This window comes from Ovis canadensis, chromosome 3 (assembly GCF_042477335.2).
Source record: "Ovis canadensis isolate MfBH-ARS-UI-01 breed Bighorn chromosome 3, ARS-UI_OviCan_v2, whole genome shotgun sequence".
NCBI classification, from domain to species: Eukaryota; Metazoa; Chordata; class Mammalia; order Artiodactyla; family Bovidae; genus Ovis; species Ovis canadensis.
This window is the reverse complement of record NC_091247.1, coordinates 137,342,199-137,362,163: the sequence shown is the minus strand read 5'-3', so window position 1 is coordinate 137,362,163 and position 19,965 is coordinate 137,342,199. Positions and strand designations below refer to the sequence as shown.

Here is a 19,965-nt window from a genome sequence, read left to right as displayed (position 1 = left end):
GGAGGTAAGATGTACTAAGAGCCAAATTATTAGCAGCCAAGAATTGTTGTAAGTGCTTTACAAATATAAATTTCCCTATTTCCCTCATCAACCTGTTGCTGTTATTACCACTGTTATTTTACAGATAAGAAAACAGGTATGTGGAACGTAAATGCTTGTGTTAAACTCAGGCATTTGGATTTCTTAGGGCTCTCTGTTTTGCTGTGAGACCTTCCCTGCTATATAGCCTCTCAGAGAGGTGGCATCTGATAAACATTTCACCATTTTGACAATTTTGCATCAAATGCAATCATGCTGTTTGATTATTGGCAACTTCCTGTTGAAGGTCAGGGGCCTTGCCATCATCTAAATAGATTTTTTAGTAACAACTGTAATGAAATTGACAAATTTCTTGTAACTAAGAGAATGTATTTGCAAGATATAGAGGAGAGGGAAGTAAAGAGACTAGTTAGTAAAGAGACTATCTTTCCTACTTAAAACTTACACAAGTAACACTCATTATTTTGAGGAATTTAAAATATGGATTAATAAAATAATTTACAGTAATTTATCTCAGGGTCTGAGATAACCCAAAAGTGAATGAATGAGCATATGTGTGTATATATACATATATTTTCTTCTCTAGGCTTTTTTTTTTCTGAGCCTTATTTTCTGAATGTTCTGGAAGATGTCAACTCATACCACCTCTTTAAAATTTCAGAATGAGGGACTTCCCTGGTGGTCCAGAGGTTAAGACTCCACACTTCCAATTCAGGGGACGTGGGTTCAATCCCTGGTCAGGGAGTTAAGATCCTATATGCCGCATGTGTGGCAAAATAAAAAATAAATATGTAAAGTAATAGTTTAAGAATGAAATAATTTTCTTTGAGTGTAAACAGCATTTCCCACTTCATCTCTGCAAGGAGTTGAACTGACAGTTATTGTCTGGGACTTGCCAGAAATGTGTTTAACAAAATTTTCTCTGTGTTCTTTTTGTGATCCCTTTCAAATAAAAAATAACCCTAGGTTCTTCCCTTGACCTCCATATCGAGTCAGCTGTTTCAACCAATGTCTGATCTGCGCTGACCCGCCACTGCTCCCATCTTGGCTTAAGCGGTGCTGCATCTTTAATTCCCTTGTGACATCTGGAATAGAAGTCTCCTTTCATCGTGCTCATCCTTCCTCTGGATCTGCCATTCAGATCCCTCTGTCCCTCTGTCCTTATCTGATGGTGTCATTGTTCTTTATAGAATTCTAGAGTGGCTTCTTATCGCCCCTTGTAGACCATGGAAGCAGGCTTTGGGAATGATTCAGGCAGAGAATTCTCCAGGTCCCAAGTAGCAGTTAAAAGGGAAGTTTGGAAGGTATTCTTGTTCCAGGTGGCCACATCCTCTTTACTCTGCTGACTGCGCATAATGAGGAACAGTCAGGAGAGCCCCCTAAAAGGTCATGGGCCCCCATTGTTTGGGTCTAAAGATAAAGTGTGCTGCTGCTCTGTGGAGAGTAAACTTTCAGTGGCAGCAAGTTTCAAAAATGGGAGACCACTAGGAGCCTAACTGCAGTAAGTAGTCCACTTGACTTTGGCTTTGTCCAAGGTGGTAGCGGTGGTGGTGGTGTTCAGTCTCTGGGGCTGCTGCTGCTAAGTTGCTTCAGTCGTGTCCGACTCTATGCGACCCCATAGATGGCAGCACACCAGGCTCCCCTGTCCCTGGGATTCTCCAGGCAAGAACACTGGAGTGGGTTGCCATTTCCTTCTCTAAGTTGTATCTAATTCTTTGAGACCCCATGGACTACAGCATGCCAGACTCTTCTGTCCTCCACTGTCTCCTGGAGTTTGCTCAGATTCCTGTCTGTTGAGTCAGTGATGCTATCTAACCATCTCGTCCTCTGCTGCCCCATTCTCCTTTGCCTCCCATCTTTCCCAGCATCAGGGTTTTCTCCAGGTGGAAAAGCTGAGTTGGCTCTTTGTACCAGATGGCCAAAGTATTGGAGTTTGAGCATCAGTTCTTCCAGTGAATATTCAGGATTTATTTCCTTTCTGAGTGACTGGTTGATCTCCTTGCAGTCCAGAGGACTCTCAAGAGTATCAAAAGAGTTCATATGCATACATGACTACTGGAAAAACCGTAGCTTTGACTATATGGACTTTTGTTGGCAAAGTGATGTCTTTGCTTTTTAATATGCTGTCTGGGTTTGTCATAGCTTTCCTTCCAAGGAGCAAGCATCTTTTAATTTCATGGCTGCAGTCACTGTCCATAGTGATTTCAGAGCCCCCAAAACTAAAGTCTGTCACTGCTCCCACTTTGATTTCCCCTTTGATTTGCCTTGAAATATTGGGACTGGATGCCATGATCCTAGTTTTTTGAATGTTGAGTTTTAAGCCAGCTTTTTCACTCCCCTCTTCATCAAGAAGCTCTTTAGTTCCGAAATTTTCACTTTCTGCTGTTAGAGTCTTCATGTCATCTGCATATCAGAAGTTGTTGATATTTCTCCCAGCCATCTTGATTCCGGCTTGTGATTCATCCAGACTGGCGTTGTACATGTTGTACTCTGCATGTATGTTTAACAGGGTGACAATGTACAGCCTTGTCATACTCTTTTCTCAATTTTGAACCAATCACTTGTTTCATGTATGGTTCTAACTGATGCTTCTTGACCCACATACAAGTTTCTCTGAAGACAGGTAAGGTGGTCTGGTATTCCCATCTCTTTAAGAATTTTCCACAATTTGTTATGATCCACAGTCAGAAGCTTTAGCATAGTTAATGAAGCAGATGTTTTTCTGGAACTCTCTTGCTTTCTCCATGATCCCATGAATGTTGGCAGTTTGATCTCTGGTTCCTCTATCTCTTCAAAACCCAGCTTATACATCTGGAATTTCTTAGTTCATGTACTGCTGAAGCTTAGCTTGAAGGATTTTGAACATTACCTTGCCAGCATGTGAAATGAAAGCAATCATATGGTAATTTGAACATTGTTTGACCTTGCCCTTCTTTGAGATTGAAATGAAAACTGACCTTTTTCAGTCCTGTGGCCACTGCTGAGTTTTCCAAATTTACTGACATATTGAGTGCAGCACTTTAATAGCATCATCTTTTAGGATTTTAAATAACTCAGATAGAATTCCATCACTTCCACTAGCTTTGTTCATAGTAATACTCTCTAAGGCCCACTTGACCTCTTGACCTCGCATTCCAGGATGTCTGGCTCTAGGTGAGTGACCACACCATTGTGGTTTTCCAGGTCATTAAGACCTGTTCTGTATAGTTCTTCTGTGTATTCTTACCACCTCTTCTTAATCTCTTCTGCTTCTGTTAGGTCCTTGATGATTTATGTCGTTTATCATGCCCATCCTTGCATGAAGTGTTCCCTTGGTATCTCCACTTTTTGTAAAGAAATCTCTAGTCTTTCCCATTCTGTTGTTTTCCTCTATTTCTTCACATTTTTTCTTTAAGAAGGCTTTCTTATCTCTCCTTGCTGTTCTCTGGAACTCTGCATTCATTTGGGTATATCTCTCCCTTTATCCCTTGCCTTTCACTTTTCTTCCTTCCTCAGCCATTTGTATAGCCTCCTCAAGCAACTACTTTGCCTTCTTGCATATTTTTCTTGGGGATGGTTTTGATCACCACCTCCTGTACAATGTTATAAACCTCCATCCATAATTCTTCAGATCTCTCTACCAGATCTAATCCCTTGAATCTATTTGTCACCTCCACTGTATAATCGTAAGTGGTTTGATTTAGGTCATACCTGAATGGCCTAGTGGTTTTCCCTTTCTTCAATTTAAGCCTGGATTTTGCAGTAAGGAGCTGATGATCTAAGCTGTGCCGACTGTATAAGGATTCAGGGTGAAACAGTAGAGATAATAAGTACTCAGATTCTAGATATATTTTGACAGTAGAACCAAAGATTTTTACTCAAGGATTGCTGTGTGGGGAGAGAGAGAGATTGGAGACAAGTATGATCTCAGGATTATTAACCTCAGGACCTAGAAGGATTTAGGATGATGGAGCATATTAATCACTGATGTCTTACTTTTGCCATTAGCAACTATTGTTGTTTGCTTACTCAAATAAAATACTATATTTGAACAGATTTTGGACCTCAGGAAATCTTGAGGGAAGAGGAGTGTACATGTGAGGTCTGGGGTTGGTAATTTTAAATCTATACTTGACATACCCTGTATCTAAAAGTGAAGAAATTGTGGTAGGCAGGAATATCTGATTGCTAAGACATTTTACAAGCAAAGAGGTAGAAAGAAACCAAAAGTCAGCTTTACCTTTGCAGTTTTCTTAGGACCTGGAGGTGGCATCTGCAAGTACTGTTGAAATTCATGTTGCTGTCCTAAAAAATTCAAAGCATTGATCATGCTGCACATAATGTTCTGAGTCTTCTATATCTAGATCCCCAGTTCAGTTCAGTTCAGTCGCTCAGTCATGTCCGACTCTTTGTGACCCCATGAATTCCAACACAGCAGGCCTCACCATCTCCCAGAGTTCACTCAGACTCACGTCCATCGAGTCCGTGATGCCATCCAGCCATCTCATCCTCGGTCGTCCCCTTCTCCTCCTGCCCCCTCCATCCCTCCCAGCATCAGAGTCTTTTCCAATGAGTCAACTCTTCACATGAGGTGGCCAAAGTACTGGAGCTTTAGCATCATTCCTTCCAAAGAAATCCCAGGGTTGATCTCCTTCAGAATGGACTGGTTGGATGTCCTTGCAGTCCAAGGGACTCTTGGAAGTGAAAGAGGAGAGCGAAAAAGTTGGCTTAAAGCTCGACATTCAGAAAACGAAGATCATGGCATCTGGTCGCGTCACTTCATGGGAAATAGATGGGGAAACAGTAGACACAGTGTCAGACTTTATTTTTGGGGGCTCCAAAATCACTGCAGATGGTGACTGCAGCCATGAAATTAAAAGACGCTTACTCTTTGGAAGAAAAGTTATGACCAACCTAGATAGCATATTCAAAAGCAGAGACATTACTTTGCCAACAAAGGTCCATCTAGTCAAGGCTATGGTTTTTCCTGTGGTCATGTATGGATGTGAGAGTTGGACTGTGAATAAGGCTGAGTGCCGAAGAATGGATGCTTTTGAACTGTGGTGTTGGAGAAGACTCTTGAGAGTCCCTTGGACTGCAAGGAGATCCAACCAGTCCATCTAGATCCCCAACTGCAGCCCAAAGTTTGTGTTCAATGTATGTTTAAATCAGTGAAGAAAACATTTCATGATGTCCTACTTTTTAACTAGATTTTGTTTTATTGTTTTTAGGTACAGGTAGCAGATGTGTTCCTTTAATTGATAAAGGAAAAGTTTGATCAAGATCAGATTTATTTTATTATATTGGGGTTTTGGGATTATGGGTTTGTTTTTTGGAGTAAGCCTCTAATTTCATGTAATGTTTAGGCATGCAAGAATGTAAAATCATTATATTGCCACTGATTTCTTATTTTTCCTTTTTTTCCTGCTATTTGCTTATACATCCTTGCACATTCCTCAGAGTGTAGTCAAACACAAAAGACAGAAGGGGAGAATACTTTCTCTTTTCTTAAGTCTTTTTTCTCTTTACTTAAGTCAAGTCTATCAAATCAGAGTATGTTGCAGAGCCATGAATTAAATAAAGGTCATTATGGGTATACTACTGGAAAGCCGAATTTTAAATAGTACTTAAAATTAGAATATTTAATATTATTTAAATAAATAGAGTGTAATATTTATTCACTATAGATGTGTGTCAAATATTTATTGTTTACTGAACATTTGCTCTGTGCCAGATATTTGGTTATCTCAGGCCTTTAACAATTCAGTGAAGGTGGTATGATTTTCCCTGTTTCACAGATGAAGTTTAGAGAAGTTAAAATGTTTGCTCAAGTCAGATATAAAGCAGTATGTGGCAGAGGTAACATTCAAACGTAAGTTTTTCTACTTCAGACCCCATGCTTACAACTATGATTATATTTTAGTAACTCCACTTAGGGCTCTTGAAATGGAGATATTAGTAAGATGTATTTAGGTCTTGCCAGTCCCAATTTTTAAGAAAAAGGAATGGCAATTGGTAAATGGAATGTGAAAAGTGGTCACTACCCATTCTTTACCAGTAGATGGTAGCATCAAATTGAAAACAATGTGTTTGAAAGGGAACCGTCAGAGCAAGTAATGTGTGTGTTCTTTCAGAGCAAGACGGATGAGAGATTAGTGAAGTCTAGTGTAAATTAAAAGTGAGAATTGCCTTTGGTATTATGACAGGCAGCCCAGATATTAGGACCAGTGAGAGCAAATTAACAAAATTATTCCTGGAAAAAGAAAATAATTCCTGGAAAAATACCTTGTAAAAAGAAAAAATGTTGGCTTTTTGTTTTTCTTTTATTAAAAATTGACATTGTTCTTAGTTTTCAGATGCTTCAAGTGTTGCCCACAGAGAGTTGTTTGGATTATGTGTTCCTCAGCTAGACTCAATAAATGCTAACAATGGATAAGTGCCAACACATTGGGCAGTTGCGGCTTGCTCAAGACCATTCCATCCTCAACCCGCAGAAGTGGCATTGTGTGGACTGCAATACGACTGAGTCAATTTGGGCTTGCCTTAGCTGTTCTCATGTTGCCTGTGGAAGATCTATTGAAGAACACGCACTCGGGCACTTTCAAGAAAGCAGTCATCCTGTTGCATTGGAGGTGAATGAGATGTATGTTTTTTGTTACCTTTGTGATGATTATGTTCTTAATGATAATGCAACTGGAGACCTAAAGTTACTACGAAGTACATTAAGTGCAATCAAAAATCAAAATTATCACTGTACCACTCGTAGTGGAAAGGTTTTACGGTCTATGGCTACAAGTGATGATTCCTATTTCTTACATGATGGCACCCAATCTCTGCTTCAAAATGAAGATCAAATGTATACTGCTCTTTGGCACAGGAGAAGGATACTCATGGGTAAAATCTTTCGAACTTGGTTTGAGCAGTCACCCATTGGAAGAAAAAGGCAAGAACAATTTCAGGAGAAATTAGCAAAAAGAGAGGTGAAGAAAAGACGACAAGAACTATTAGAGCATCAGGCTAATGCAGAATTAGAAAGTATGCCTCCCAGAAAGAGTTTACGTTTACAAGGTCTAGCTCAGTCCACCACAGTAGAAATAGTTCCTGTACCGCTGCAAACCTCAGCATTGCCAGCAAAAGATAAAGTAGTATCTACCTCAGAAGATGTAAGACTGAAAAAAGCTAGTGACTCCTCTGTTAAACGAAGGCCAACAGTAACTCCTGGTGTAACAGGATTGAGAAATTTGGGAAATACTTGCTATATGAATTCTGTTCTCCAAGTATTGAGTCATTTGCTTATTTTTCGACAATGTTTTTTAAAACTTGATCTGAACCGATGGCTGGCTGTGACTGCTAGTGATAAAACCAGATCATCTTATAAGCATCCTCCAGTTACAGATACAGTATATCAAATGAATGAATGTCAAGAAAAAGAGCCATACTCTGTGCGCTTCAGACATCCAAGTTTATCATCAGGACTAAGTGGCGGAGCACCGCAGAGTAGAAAGATGGAACTTATTCAGCCAAGGGAGCCAAGTTCACAGTACATTTCTCTTTGTCATGAATTGCATACTTTGTTCCAAGTCATGTGGTCTGGAAAGTGGGCCTTGGTCTCACCGTTTGCTATGCTACACTCAGTATGGAGATTGATTCCTGCTTTTCGTGGTTATGGCCAACAAGATGCTCAGGAATTTCTTTGTGAGCTTTTGGATAAAATACAACATGAACTAGAGACCACTGGTACCAGGTTACCAGCTCTTATCCCTACTTCTCAAAGGAAACTCATCAAGCAGGTTCTGAATGTTGTGAATAACATATTTCACGGACAGCTTCTTAGTCAGGTATGGATTGTTAAAAAAATCGTACTGTCATCTTGGGGAATTCATAAAGGGAAGCCTAAAAAGTGCATATGCTCTGTATAACTAGTGTGTTAGTGCTAGCACTGTTCTCAGGTCACATTAGATCACTTTTACAAGTGTGTATGAGGACGTCCGTTCGCTCCAACAGTTCTTTCACCTCCGTGAATCATTGGAAGTAGTTTCATGTCCATGGTATTAAAGCTTTATGATGGGGGTGGGGCGGGAATTAGGAAACAGAGCTTCTTAGGTTAATAATACTGCATTCATTCTCTGAGGGATTGAGACGAGGAGTTTAATTACACAAGGAACAGATTTGAAGATAACCTTTGTACCAGGAATGGTTTTGGTGCACACTTGAGTCGTTTCAGGAACCAAGAAAGTAGCCCTGGAGGATTTCCTATAAAACCAAAGGGAGCAAGGACTGAAAACTTGAACAGGTAGATAGGGAAGTTTTAAGGTAAACAGATGTGATTTTTATTTAGAAAGATCCTAAGTGGTTTTCCTCTGTTTTAATTACAGCTGTAAAAATTTCCCTTTGTGACAGTCACAGAACCAGAATCTTCCATCTAATTAATGATCCTCTAGAATGAGTAGACTCTTGGGTAGACTACTACTAGACGTCAGCTCTCTACTTTTCTAGAGCATAGAACTTTGAAAAAAATGTATGTGTTGTTATTTTTTAACTGAGGCAGTTGAGTCACTAGACACATATCCAGTTGAATAGTTTAAACATTTCTATGAAGTTTATTTCACTTCATGTTTCAGAATTGTCTAGATTCTACATTGTGTGACTTAGCAAATACGAGTTGTGGTTTTGGGGGTTGCATGCAATATTATTTTTCTATCATCTTTCTCTGTCATTTTTAACTTTTATGCAAAAGTTTAAAATACACAATTATAAATAAAAGTGATATATACCATATGGAAAGCCTATATAGCACAGTAAATCTGTGTAGAAGAAAAGAAGAAAATCATACATTAGTCCCAGAACTCCACACAACCCACACATAAAACTATGAATATTTTGGTACATGTCCTTCTAGTTTTTTCTGAATATTTATATATATTTGTGCCCTAATTATATGGTCATGTTGAATTTACCTGCTTCTTTTTCCACTTTATTTAATAATTAAGGATTTTTCATAGTCATTAAAATATTTGGTCATTTTTTTCACATTTCAGTGTCCAGCATATGTATATACCATATTTTTTTAACCATTCCCCTATTGTTGACTTGTGAACTATTTCCAATTTTTCCGTTATTATAATGTCACGATCAGTTACTACAGTTTTTCTAGTGATTTCCTTAAGACAGAGGAATTACTTGGTCAAAGGGTAGTACTTTTGATATGTGGTTGCAGATTCCTTTCCAGAAAGTTACCATTTCATGTTTTGCATAATGTGAGAGTGTATGTCCTTGTTTTTTTCCCTTTATGGATGAATTTTGAATTTAATGAAAGTTGTTGTGCCAGCACTTTGCTCTCTCCCTTTCTAATGTGTAATAAATACTTGGAGAATCGGTTACTTCCGGAGATTCAGAAGTTGGTTGCTGGAATGGCTTTTTACCCTGCTGTATTCAAGAAACTGTTCTCAAAAGGGCAAACCTTGGTCCTAGTGAGTCCCCAAACTATTAACACTAGGGGTATTCTTCTTTTCTTTGTGTCAGTGTATTTAATTTAAACTGTAAATTACAATTGGCTTCTTTATTTTGTTGTGTGTTCCAGGAATATAGCTTTTGTGAAAGAGTTTAGTAATATTTCATATCATGTGGATTATTAGATCTTTAAAGTCTGTCTTCAGTTATGGGCAGTGTTGGCATTAAATCCTGCTGAATGCTTTACTGAAGTTATTCTTTCCTTTTTCAGTTACTATATTTCCTATGTAAGTTGTTAGAAAGGCCTGCTGTTCTTTTGAGGTTCCTATATTTTGATCAGGATTTTAATGTAGTACTGTTTGCTTTAAGTGGAAGTATTTGTATGTATTTTATATATACTATCTTTTGAAAGTATTAGTTGGTAGGGCTTCAAAATCTGTATATACTAATGTACTAATATAAAAGTATGCTATATTTTAAAATTTGCATATAAAAATATACTAATAGCATTTTTCTTGCATTATGGTTAAGAAGTTACGGGGATTTGGGAAGAGAAAACCCATCAGTGAAAGATGAGAAAGGAAAAAGGGCAAAGAAACTCAAGTCTAATTAATCTAAGCACGTTAAATGTATATAAATATATATAGACACACATACACACACATATATATACACACAGTGTATATCTAATTAAGTGAGCCCAGAGTTTGTTTTTTTTTTTTTTCACTAAATTCAGACTTGACCGAACTTAGTAAAAGAAAAAGCCCTTAGAGCTTTTTAAATGCCTCATAGTTAAAGCCCATCAATGCATAGTGGGTTTATGGAAGAAAAATATTATTCCCTGAAAATAATATAAAGCAGATCATTCAGAATTCTGATAGTACATTTTCAGAAGAAAAGCTTATTTACAGGTAGTGACTTCTAGTGAAAGGAGTAAATATTTTGACAGAAGGATTGTAATCTGAGAAACTAATATTTTTATTTGCAGGTTACATGTCTTGCATGTGACAACAAATCAAATACCATAGAACCTTTCTGGGACTTGTCACTGGAATTCCCAGAAAGATACCAGTGCATTGGAAAAGATAGTGCTTCCCAGCCATGTCTGGTTACTGAAATGTTGGCTAAGTTCACAGAAACCGAAGCTTTAGAAGGAAAAATCTACGTGTGTGACCAGTGTAATTGTAAGTAGAGGCTGTATATTCTCTTTGTTTTTCTAAGGTTAGCAAAGAGAAACACAAATGAGGGGAAACTGGAAGAAATTCCTTAAGTAGCAGGTATAGAAATAAATAGTTTATCAAAAGAAACTTGGGCTACATATTTCTGCTTTTTAATTGATGTTTGTGAACTACATGTTTGTTTTGCCTTATTGATGACATTAAAATATTTTTGATCCTATAGTAAGTTGTAGAAAGGATTCATAAAATAAAATTTAATATGTGAGTAGAATAAAGTCGGAGAAGGTGATGGCACCCCACTACAGTACTCTTGCCTGGAAAATCCCATGGATGGAGGAGCCTGGTAGGCTGCAGTCCATGGGGTCGTGAAGAATTGGACACGACTGAAGCAACTTAGCAGCAGCAGCAGAATAAAGTAGTGAAGGGGAATGGTAAAAGGTATTTAGTACTGAATGAAATGATTGCTTTCTGGTGCACATCAAAACATTGATATATAGATAACATATGTATATGTGTGTGTATACATACTTATAAAATAGGAAATAATATACATTGCTGGACTGCTGCGATGGACATTGGCTTCATAAAAACAAAGATTTATTAAAAAACCATCCATTGGCTGTCTCTTCTATAATTAGTCATTGTTCTAGTCATTGTGGAAAGAGGAAAGACACTTTGAAGATGCTCACATACCTAGTGGAGAAAACAGACAGACAAGGTCTACCTACTGTGATTAGCTCTCTAATGTAAGTGAGCATAGGAACCCAGCACTGGGGGATGAAACAGCCATTTCAATTAAACAGAAGCATCCTCCTCCAGAGAAATGGTAGGTAAAACCACATCAGATCTGCTACGTCTTCATCCGGTTTCTTTCTCCCTATCAATGTGTAGTACATGGCATTTTAAATGTTTATACTATATATTTGCGGATATTCTCCTTAATCTCCATGTCTGAAAAAAAATGACTCTAGGGCATTAGATAATAAACTCCTAAGGTAATATAAAATGCTGTTCCAGCATTGAAAGAATGGCATATAAGTTGATGGTGTTCCAAAACAACTTATACCAACATTGTTTTCTGAGTGCTGCCTCAATATGAAATCTGTTGTAAAGAGGAGCCTAATATTTCTAAGATAAGAAGAAAATAAACCTTTATTGATAGTATATAGTGTTTATTTTCTTGAACATAAATGTGAATGGTCCTAGATGTTTTCTTCAAATCTGGGAGTAGAAAGATATGAAAATAAATGCAGAAAATTATAACATGTTTATATCTGCTGGGTCCACCAAATAAAGGCCTAAAAGAGCTGCTTGAATTTAATCTATAATGGCAAATGTTTAAAACTATAATTCAAGGAGTTAACGTGCTTTGTCTAGCTACATTTGTACCATATATTCTGGGAGACAATCCAAAGTTAAGCCCCTAAGATCCTGCAGCAGTCTGATACCTGGATCTCCAGAGCATAGACCTGGAGGAAAGACTTCTGGTGGAAAGAGGAGTTGGGTTAGAGGACAGCCTCATGGTGGACTGATTCCACTTCCTGTAAGAAGCAGCTTCTCCTGTGGCTGGAGTTGCGGTTGATGTACAAGCTGAAGGATAACTCCTGGACATCAGGAGCAAACTTTGGTAGCCAATGAATGGCCTAGAGAGAAGCTGCAGCACAAGGTCCCTAGGTGGACCTCTAGAGATAGTAGAGGGTAAAAAGAACCCTCAGTTCCCCTTGTTTGAGATCTGGTACTAAAATAGCAAGACACCGAGGGAGACCTCAGATACAGAGCTAATGAAGGCTTGCTTTCTCAGGCGGTGCTGGGTTGGATCTCCAGGAAGCAGGGAGGGGTGCTCTGGGCAGGAAGGTTCCATGCCCATGGGATCCTGATTAGCCCCGAGAAGTAAACTGACCATGATTGATTAGACTTTGGTAAGAGTATATTAAAGTATGTGTTTAGGGAGTAATTCTTCCTTTTAGTTGGCATAACCAAATCCATTTAAAAATATTATAGCACTATATCTTTCTGTTGCCTTATGTCAGGACTACATTAAATCATGTACAGTGTATGTGGGGGATTGGTTCTAGACACACCCGGTTATACTAAAATCTGCCAGTCTGCCAAACCATCCCTCAAGATTTCACATCTACAGATTCAACCAACCGTGGATGTAAATTTCAATCCATGGTTCGTTGAATCTGTGTGTGTGAAACGTACAGTCAACTGTGATTCAAAAAAATAAAAATCTGCATGTTAGTGGACCCATGTAGTCCAAGCTTTTGTTGTTCAAGGGTCAACTGTATTTACTTGTTACCTGTCTGCCTTGACTAGCTCATAAGTTTTGTGGGTGTGGTTTACATGATTGTGGGATTCCCTGGTATTTCAGACGGTAAAGAGTCTGCCTGCAGCGTGGGAGACCTGAGTTCGATCCCTGGGTGGGGAAGATCCCCTGGAGAAGGAAATGGCAACCCACTCCAATATTCTTGCCTGGAGAATCCCATGGACAGAGGCGCTGTCCATGGGGGCTACAGTCCATGGGGTTACAAAGAGTTGGATATGACCAAGTGACTTCACTTTCACTTTCTTTTACATGATTGTGAGTGTCTTGAGAGCAAGGCCATGCCCTTTATCTTTAGCCCTGTATAATGCCTATAACTCAGTAGATGTCTAATTGATAATACAAGCTTGGATTATTTTGAGTTTACTCAAACATTTCATTGTATCCTTAAATTTGCATCTTATTCTGTCTTTGATATCATAGCAAAACGTAGGAGGTTTTCCTCAAAACCAGTTCTACTCACAGAAGCACAAAAACAGCTTATGATTTGCCACCTACCTCAGGTTCTCAGACTCCATCTCAAACGATTCAGGTTAGTAGTAGAAAAAAGTTTAATACTTGACTGGGGGACTTATCTGCTTTTGCTTTTTTTTTTTTAAGGAGAAAAAGTTCTGTCATTATCTCTAGCCCTAATCGTAGACAACATGTTCAGTAACTATTGTTCTGATACTATTATCTTCCCTTGTAGAATACGTTGCTGATAGCAGACTCCTTGCATTTTGGTTTGCACAGTATAATATTCTCCTCATCTCTGCTTATAGTGTTTAATATTCAGCATGTTTTAGGTTCAAAATTTTTAAATTAAAATCTATTGCTTGAGAATATTTGACCTAGTTGCTTCATGCTTGGAAAATGCCTGATGTTGTTCCATATTCTTTGGGGAATATAAGGTAGAATTTTTTTCCTCAAGATTATAGTCAAGCATTCCCAGAAATAATGATGAAGTAGAAATACTAAGTACCACAAACTACATACAAATGAATTTATCAGAGCCCTGGAAGAAGGCATTAGCTGATATCTAAACATTCCCAAAGCCTCCCTAATGGCACAGGGGACGTCATGTAATTTAAATCTCAGTTCATATGTCATCTCAGGACTTTCCTGACCATCCTATTTAAAAGTAGCACCACCAACTCTTACATGTCACATTACCTACCCTATTTTTGCTTCTTGGCAAAAACCAATATCTGCAATAGTTGACTTATTAATACCTGTTTCTGTCCCCCTAAACAGAAATTCAGTAATGACAGTGGTCATTTCATTCCTGTATTCCAAAATCCAGAACTGAGCTCAGTACATAGATGCCCCCAGATACTAATGAATGAATTGGGTGTATGCAGGAGGAGGAACACTTTAGCCTGAGAGCAACGTGAGCAAAGGTATGAAGGATCAGGAAAGGGTACACAACAAAAGGTTTAGTGAAGAGTCCAGGTGAGACCTGCCAGGGTGTGTGAGACCTGCCAGGGTGTGTGAAATCAAGTGGAATGAAAACAAGAAAATTGTTATGCGTTAATATTGTCCAGGGGGTTTCCCAGGTTGTGCTAGAGGTAAAGAACCTGCCTGCCAATGCAGGAGACATGAGACACAGGTTCGATCCCTGGGTCGGGAAGATCCCCTTGGAGGAGGGCATGGCAACCCACTCCAGTATTCTAGCCTGGAGAATCCCATGGACAGAGGAGCCTGGTGGGCTACATACAGTTCATAGGGTCGCAAGGAGCTGGACACAACTGAAGTGACTTAGCACACACAGTATTGTCCAGGGCCAGGTAGCAAGGCCAGGGAGCATGGAGAGGTCAGGCCATATATGAGATTCTATAGATAGAATTAAAAGGGTTTAAATTTCTGGTACTCAGTTGGCTACTATAAATCATTGAAGAACTTTCTGTTCTTCATAATCGCCTCTTTAATCTGCCATTTGACACTCACCTTAATTTAAATCTATTTGCCTCCCATCTTCTGCAGAAAATACTTGTGATGCTTCCATGCCATATTTCTGATTCAGGGACCATTTTTATGCTGCCTTTTCCACCACATTTATCTTTTTCCTTTCTCTTCATCTATTAAAGATGTACTATTACATTTGCCAGTATATAAAATATATAGGGCATATAAAAGGGAGATAGGGATTGGGGAGGGGCACACAAGAGCTTTAGAAGAAACATAGGAAACAGAACATTTCTAGTACTTTACAAGCTCCCCATGTGTGCCTCCTAGTCCTAGTCCCTCTCTCAGAAATAAATCATGACTTTTTGGTACAGTGTTATCTTGTTCTTTTATCATTTTACTGTATCTTTATCAGCAGACAAAAAGGGATATCCTGCTCATCAATGGAAATAAATTATTTTCTAATTAGACAACTGACAAGTATTTAGCATAATTCAGTAAGTTAAGATTTGAATTTTATGGTATAATAAAAGAGAGAGAAAGTGAGAATGACAGCTGAGGGTAAGCAAGTTCCATTATTTTACATGCTTGGTACTAAGATTAAGGTGCACTGGATACAGGACTCTTTATACACTTAATAGGGAAAGACTGGGACATGACTTCTAGTGTGGCAGGTGACGTAATTTGCAAGTCTCACCTTTAGTTCCATACAATTTTACATCATACTAATTAAGCATTTCACATTTTTTTTTCTTCATAAAACCTATTTGCCTTTCTCCCTCCTTTACCTGCCACTGTCTTAACTGCATGTTTTAATACATTGATACTATATTTTCAGCTGTTTTTTGTTATTGTACTGTAGCACTCCAAGCTGGATTATAATCTCTTGAAAGAACTACCATTTATTACATTATTTTTCCCCTGTAGCACCAATTCATACTATTTGATGATAAAAGCATTGCTTTACATGCATAGATCCAGTACTGGGAAGCATGACCAACAGATTGAGAAGTTGACAGTATAGGGACGATATCTGAGTTTTGTCACTAATGGGTATTATACTGATTTACACACAGGAAGGGTCACAGTTTCTTTTTTAAGTATGAAGAGCTTTTGAAGTGTTCTGAGGAATTAGAGATGCCTGTTTTGTTTGGGTTTGTTTTTTTCCCCACACCTGGCCATGAAAGATCCAGATTATGTCTCCCAGGAACAAATTCTAGGTCCTGGGATATCCTCCTCAAAGTATTGACAAGACAGTAAAGAATTAAAAACCCTTTGGTGCCTCGAATTTCTCACTTCAAAGGGGGAAAACGCCATAAGGCTGTATGTTTTCTGAAAGTTAATTTTCTTCCTATACTATCCTCTAACTACAGAAGCCAAATAATTTATTTTAGAACCTCACTGTACTTGTTAAATAAGCCTAAATTCCTCTATTGTAGCCAACTTCAGTATTGAAAGGATTTACTATTTACACTTGTTATATAGGATTGTACTCTATGCTGTCTGAGGTTTCCTATGAGTTTGGACCAGGTACGTGGTTATGGTCCCTTGACTTTGTTGATAATTTTACCCTAATTTGTTTGCAGGTGGTCAGGACGTAATAACCGAGAGAAGATTGGTGTTCATGTTGGCTTTGAAGAAATCTTAAACATGGAGCCCTATTGCTGCAGGGAATCCCTGAAGTCCCTCAGACCAGAATGTTTTCTGTATGACTTATCTGCTGTGGTAATGCACCACGGGAAAGGATTCGGCTCAGGACACTACACTGCCTACTGTTACAATTCTGAAGGAGGTATAGATGAAAAAAAGTATTTTACCTTGGGGTAGGCTTTTGGAAGCCGGGGTTGAGTCTGCACAGATTTCTAAACTAGACACTAAGTAATCTTAAGAAAAGCCACTTGATTTGTTTTCTTTCAAGGAGAAAAAAAAAATTGGGGGTTTGTGCAGAAAATAGGGTATTCTATGATGCAGGACTGGGGTAGTTTTGTCTTGTAAGGGCTGAAGGGATAAAATAGTAAGGATGGTCTCATTAGTTACAAGTCAGAAAGTGCGAAAGGCACACTTCCAAGAGTAGGTCCTCTGTTTTCTGGTTGAATTCAGTTAATTTTATTAAAGAACAGAACACCTAAAGAACTGGGGAATCACAGATATTTGGAACAACTTTGATTTCAAGTTCTAACTTGAAACTTTCACTTACTGCTTCCATGAACCTTAAAAAAAGAGGTATGGACAAAAAGTCCATATAACCCAGGAAGGCAATTAACATCACCATGAGTTGTACACAATTTGCTTTACAATTACCAGCGAAAGCATTAACTGCTAAGATTATACCAGGAATTAAAGGTAGTGTCAAGTGAACAAATCAGATCCTATAACTTCAAATTACTTCTAGGACAAAGGTAAATGATTCGAGTAACATACTGCCCAAGCTGTATTTCTAATTTAAAGAACTAAATTGGCTAGACAATTATTTTTCCTTCAAAAAAAAACCCCCTCAACTCTCACTGAAACTCTTTAAATCCATGTTTTCATTTATACTAGAAATTTCTAAAGTTCCTTTGTAAACATTAAGATATATTTTTGTGCTTCACTCTAGGGTTCTGGGTACACTGCAATGATTCCAAGCTAAGCATGTGCACTATGGATGAAGTATGCAAGGCCCAAGCTTATATCTTGTTTTATACCCAGCGAGTTACTGAGAATGGACATTCTAAACTCCTGCCTCCAGAATTCCTGTCTGGTAGCCAGCATCCCAGTGAAGAAGCTGATACCTCTTCTAATGAAATCCTTAGCTGATCCAAAGACAGGGGGTTTTCTTCTTGTGATTTGTATATATACTTTTTAAAAGGGCTGACTTAACAATTTTGGGCTTCCCTGTTTTTATTTTTACTTACTAATCAGTGCACAGTGTTTACACATTTTGTATCTGACTGCAACAGATCTTTTTACAGAGATGAAGTTAGCTTAAGTATATGTGTATCAATGTCAGCAGGTAATTTTTTGTTAAATACTTGGGAGTTTTAAATTTTTAGTGTTTACCTCAGACTGGTGTTACCTTTCTTGTGTTTTGATGTCTTAATTGGCTCAGATCATGAATTTGTGCAATCTTCTACTGAAGTTCAGGTGGCATCATTTTATACATTTATTTTTTATAGTTATTTTCTATACAAATTCTTATCAGACAGATTAAACTTGCTTCACTAAGTCTTACCAGAAAAGGGGCATTTTTTTCAGATTTGTATCAAACGCCTGCAAAGGAAGTTCAACTACTACAAAGTGAAATATTACTTACTCATTATCATTCAATACCCCCGAGGCTTTGTGTTTGACAGGACTCAGAATAGACTTTACTTTCGTAAACAGAACTTCCTTTTTTCAAGTTTGTTGTAAAAATTATTCTTTACTTGGCATAGTCAAACTATTATACAAATGGAGATGACAGCTTTATAAATAGCATGTTTAAATGGCTTCAGTACTATGGACATGAAAATAATGATGGCTGAGACTTATATAACAGTGATTTGTCTGGCAGCAAACGTTTGTCCAGATTCTAATAAAGCAGTCATTAAAAAAAAAAATGAATGTAGCAAACAGTATATTATGGTGTAATACAAGTTCAGTTCAACTTGGATATGAGTTCATTTTATATATTTAACATTAGATCTAGTTTTGTACTATTGTATCTTGAGATTTTTGGTTTAAAGGGATAGAAATCAGTCTTGAAGAGAAAAAAAACTGCATAGGACACAGAACTGTTCAAAATCGGCATCTGAGCAAAATGTTCAGCATCTCACTTAGAATAAGTAACTAAAGCTGGATTAAATCGCCCTTGCTAGTATTATGTGACTACTAAAACCCTTTCAGATATTCAAATATTGGGCCCTTTTTGAGATTAAAATTACACTTGCATTTTATTAAAAATATAGTATGAAATACTCATTGCTCTTCCCTAACAACCTTATTAGGTATTTTTAAAGTCCTGCTGCTGCTAACTTTATTCGGAAGGAAGACCATCCACTAACCTCTATAGACATGTTCAGATCTTAGCTCACTGTTAACCACTGGAAAATCATTTATCTTTTTTCTCAGGTAGGTCTGCTTGCAGGTGAAATCCTCAGGGGCAGCTGATCATGAAGTGCAATGAGAATTTATCACTTCACAGATAAATCATTCATGCCGAAACTACAGCTTGAGTTTAAATGGCTAAGGTTTAAAAGTATTCATCTATTAAATACCTATGCAAGTTGTTACCTCAACTGTTAATGTAATTATACCTCATTAAAGATTTATTGTGGTCAAGATACTTGAGTCTAGCCTTTTTTAACATCAAGGATTAAACTATACCTTTTAGTGTACCTAATTTTAGTGCAACAGTTTAAAGACAACTCTGGAAGCTATGTTTATAGTGGTACAGTTGCTAGCCCTTTACTTTTTAAACCCTTAAAACTAAAACCGATGGGGGAGGCTTGTGTGTGAAGTCAAGGAAAGGGGACTATGGGAACTCTGTACTTCATGCTCAGTTATGCTATGAACCTAAAACTGCTCTAAAAAAAAAATTAAGGCTATTTAACAAAACTAAAACCAAGTCAAGGTTTCTTACAGTATATCTCAATGTGGATTTCTACATTCTGTTAAATTTATCTAACAAAAAAACAACGTATTTTGGTTGTAAAATAATTTACTAAAGGCACTATTGTTAAACATCAAACTAATAATTTGTTACCAATAAGGTACATCATTGTAAACATGACAAAATGATTTTCAAGAGATACATTGCTACCAGGTAAACAATACAAATTTTTTTTTTAAGTAACAGCTTTCCTATTTACAAGATCATATCCCTTCCAGCCATTTCAGGGGCATGCAGTAAAGCCATTGCTCCCAACTTGGGAAGGTAGCTTGGAGCTTACAATTAGTTAGAGGGTCACTACTGCTAGAGATCTTACAAAGCTCCAAAGGCTTGACTCAGTTCTAAAGTTCTTGGGTTTAGAAATAAAAATACTTTATACCTCCCACCAAAGCCCCAAAAGAGCTAGCTGGAGAGTCCAAGCCCTGTAACACGTCCAGGCGTGAACTGGTAAGCTCTGCCACTTGCACACCGTCACAGGA

At 37.9% G+C, this 19,965-nt stretch overlaps 1 protein-coding gene across 1 annotated transcript; it reads left to right on the top strand.

Moving 5' to 3' along the window:
- Positions 1 to 6,367: 6,367 nt before the first annotated feature.
- On the top strand, positions 6,368 to 19,157 carry USP44 (ubiquitin specific peptidase 44). The gene is made up of 5 exons (XM_069584225.1): positions 6,368 to 7,856; positions 10,457 to 10,652; positions 13,396 to 13,504; positions 16,443 to 16,648; positions 17,453 to 19,157. Exons 1-5 carry the CDS (start codon positions 6,438 to 6,440, stop codon positions 17,650 to 17,652), a joined length of 2,130 nt encoding a protein of 709 aa, XP_069440326.1. The 5' UTR covers positions 6,368 to 6,437; the 3' UTR covers positions 17,653 to 19,157.
- The last annotated feature ends 808 nt before the right edge of the window (positions 19,158 to 19,965 follow it).

Coding starts and splice junctions, on each gene's coding strand:
- USP44 (XM_069584225.1), top strand. CDS start 6,438: ATGCTAACAATGGATAAGTGCCAACACATTGGGCAGTTGCGGCTTGCT. Junction 10,653..13,395: donor CGTGTGTGACCAGTGTAATT/GTAAGTAGAGGC, acceptor TTGATATCATAG/CAAAACGTAGGAGGTTTTCC. Junction 16,649..17,452: donor CTGTTACAATTCTGAAGGAG/GTATAGATGAAA, acceptor GCTTCACTCTAG/GGTTCTGGGTACACTGCAAT.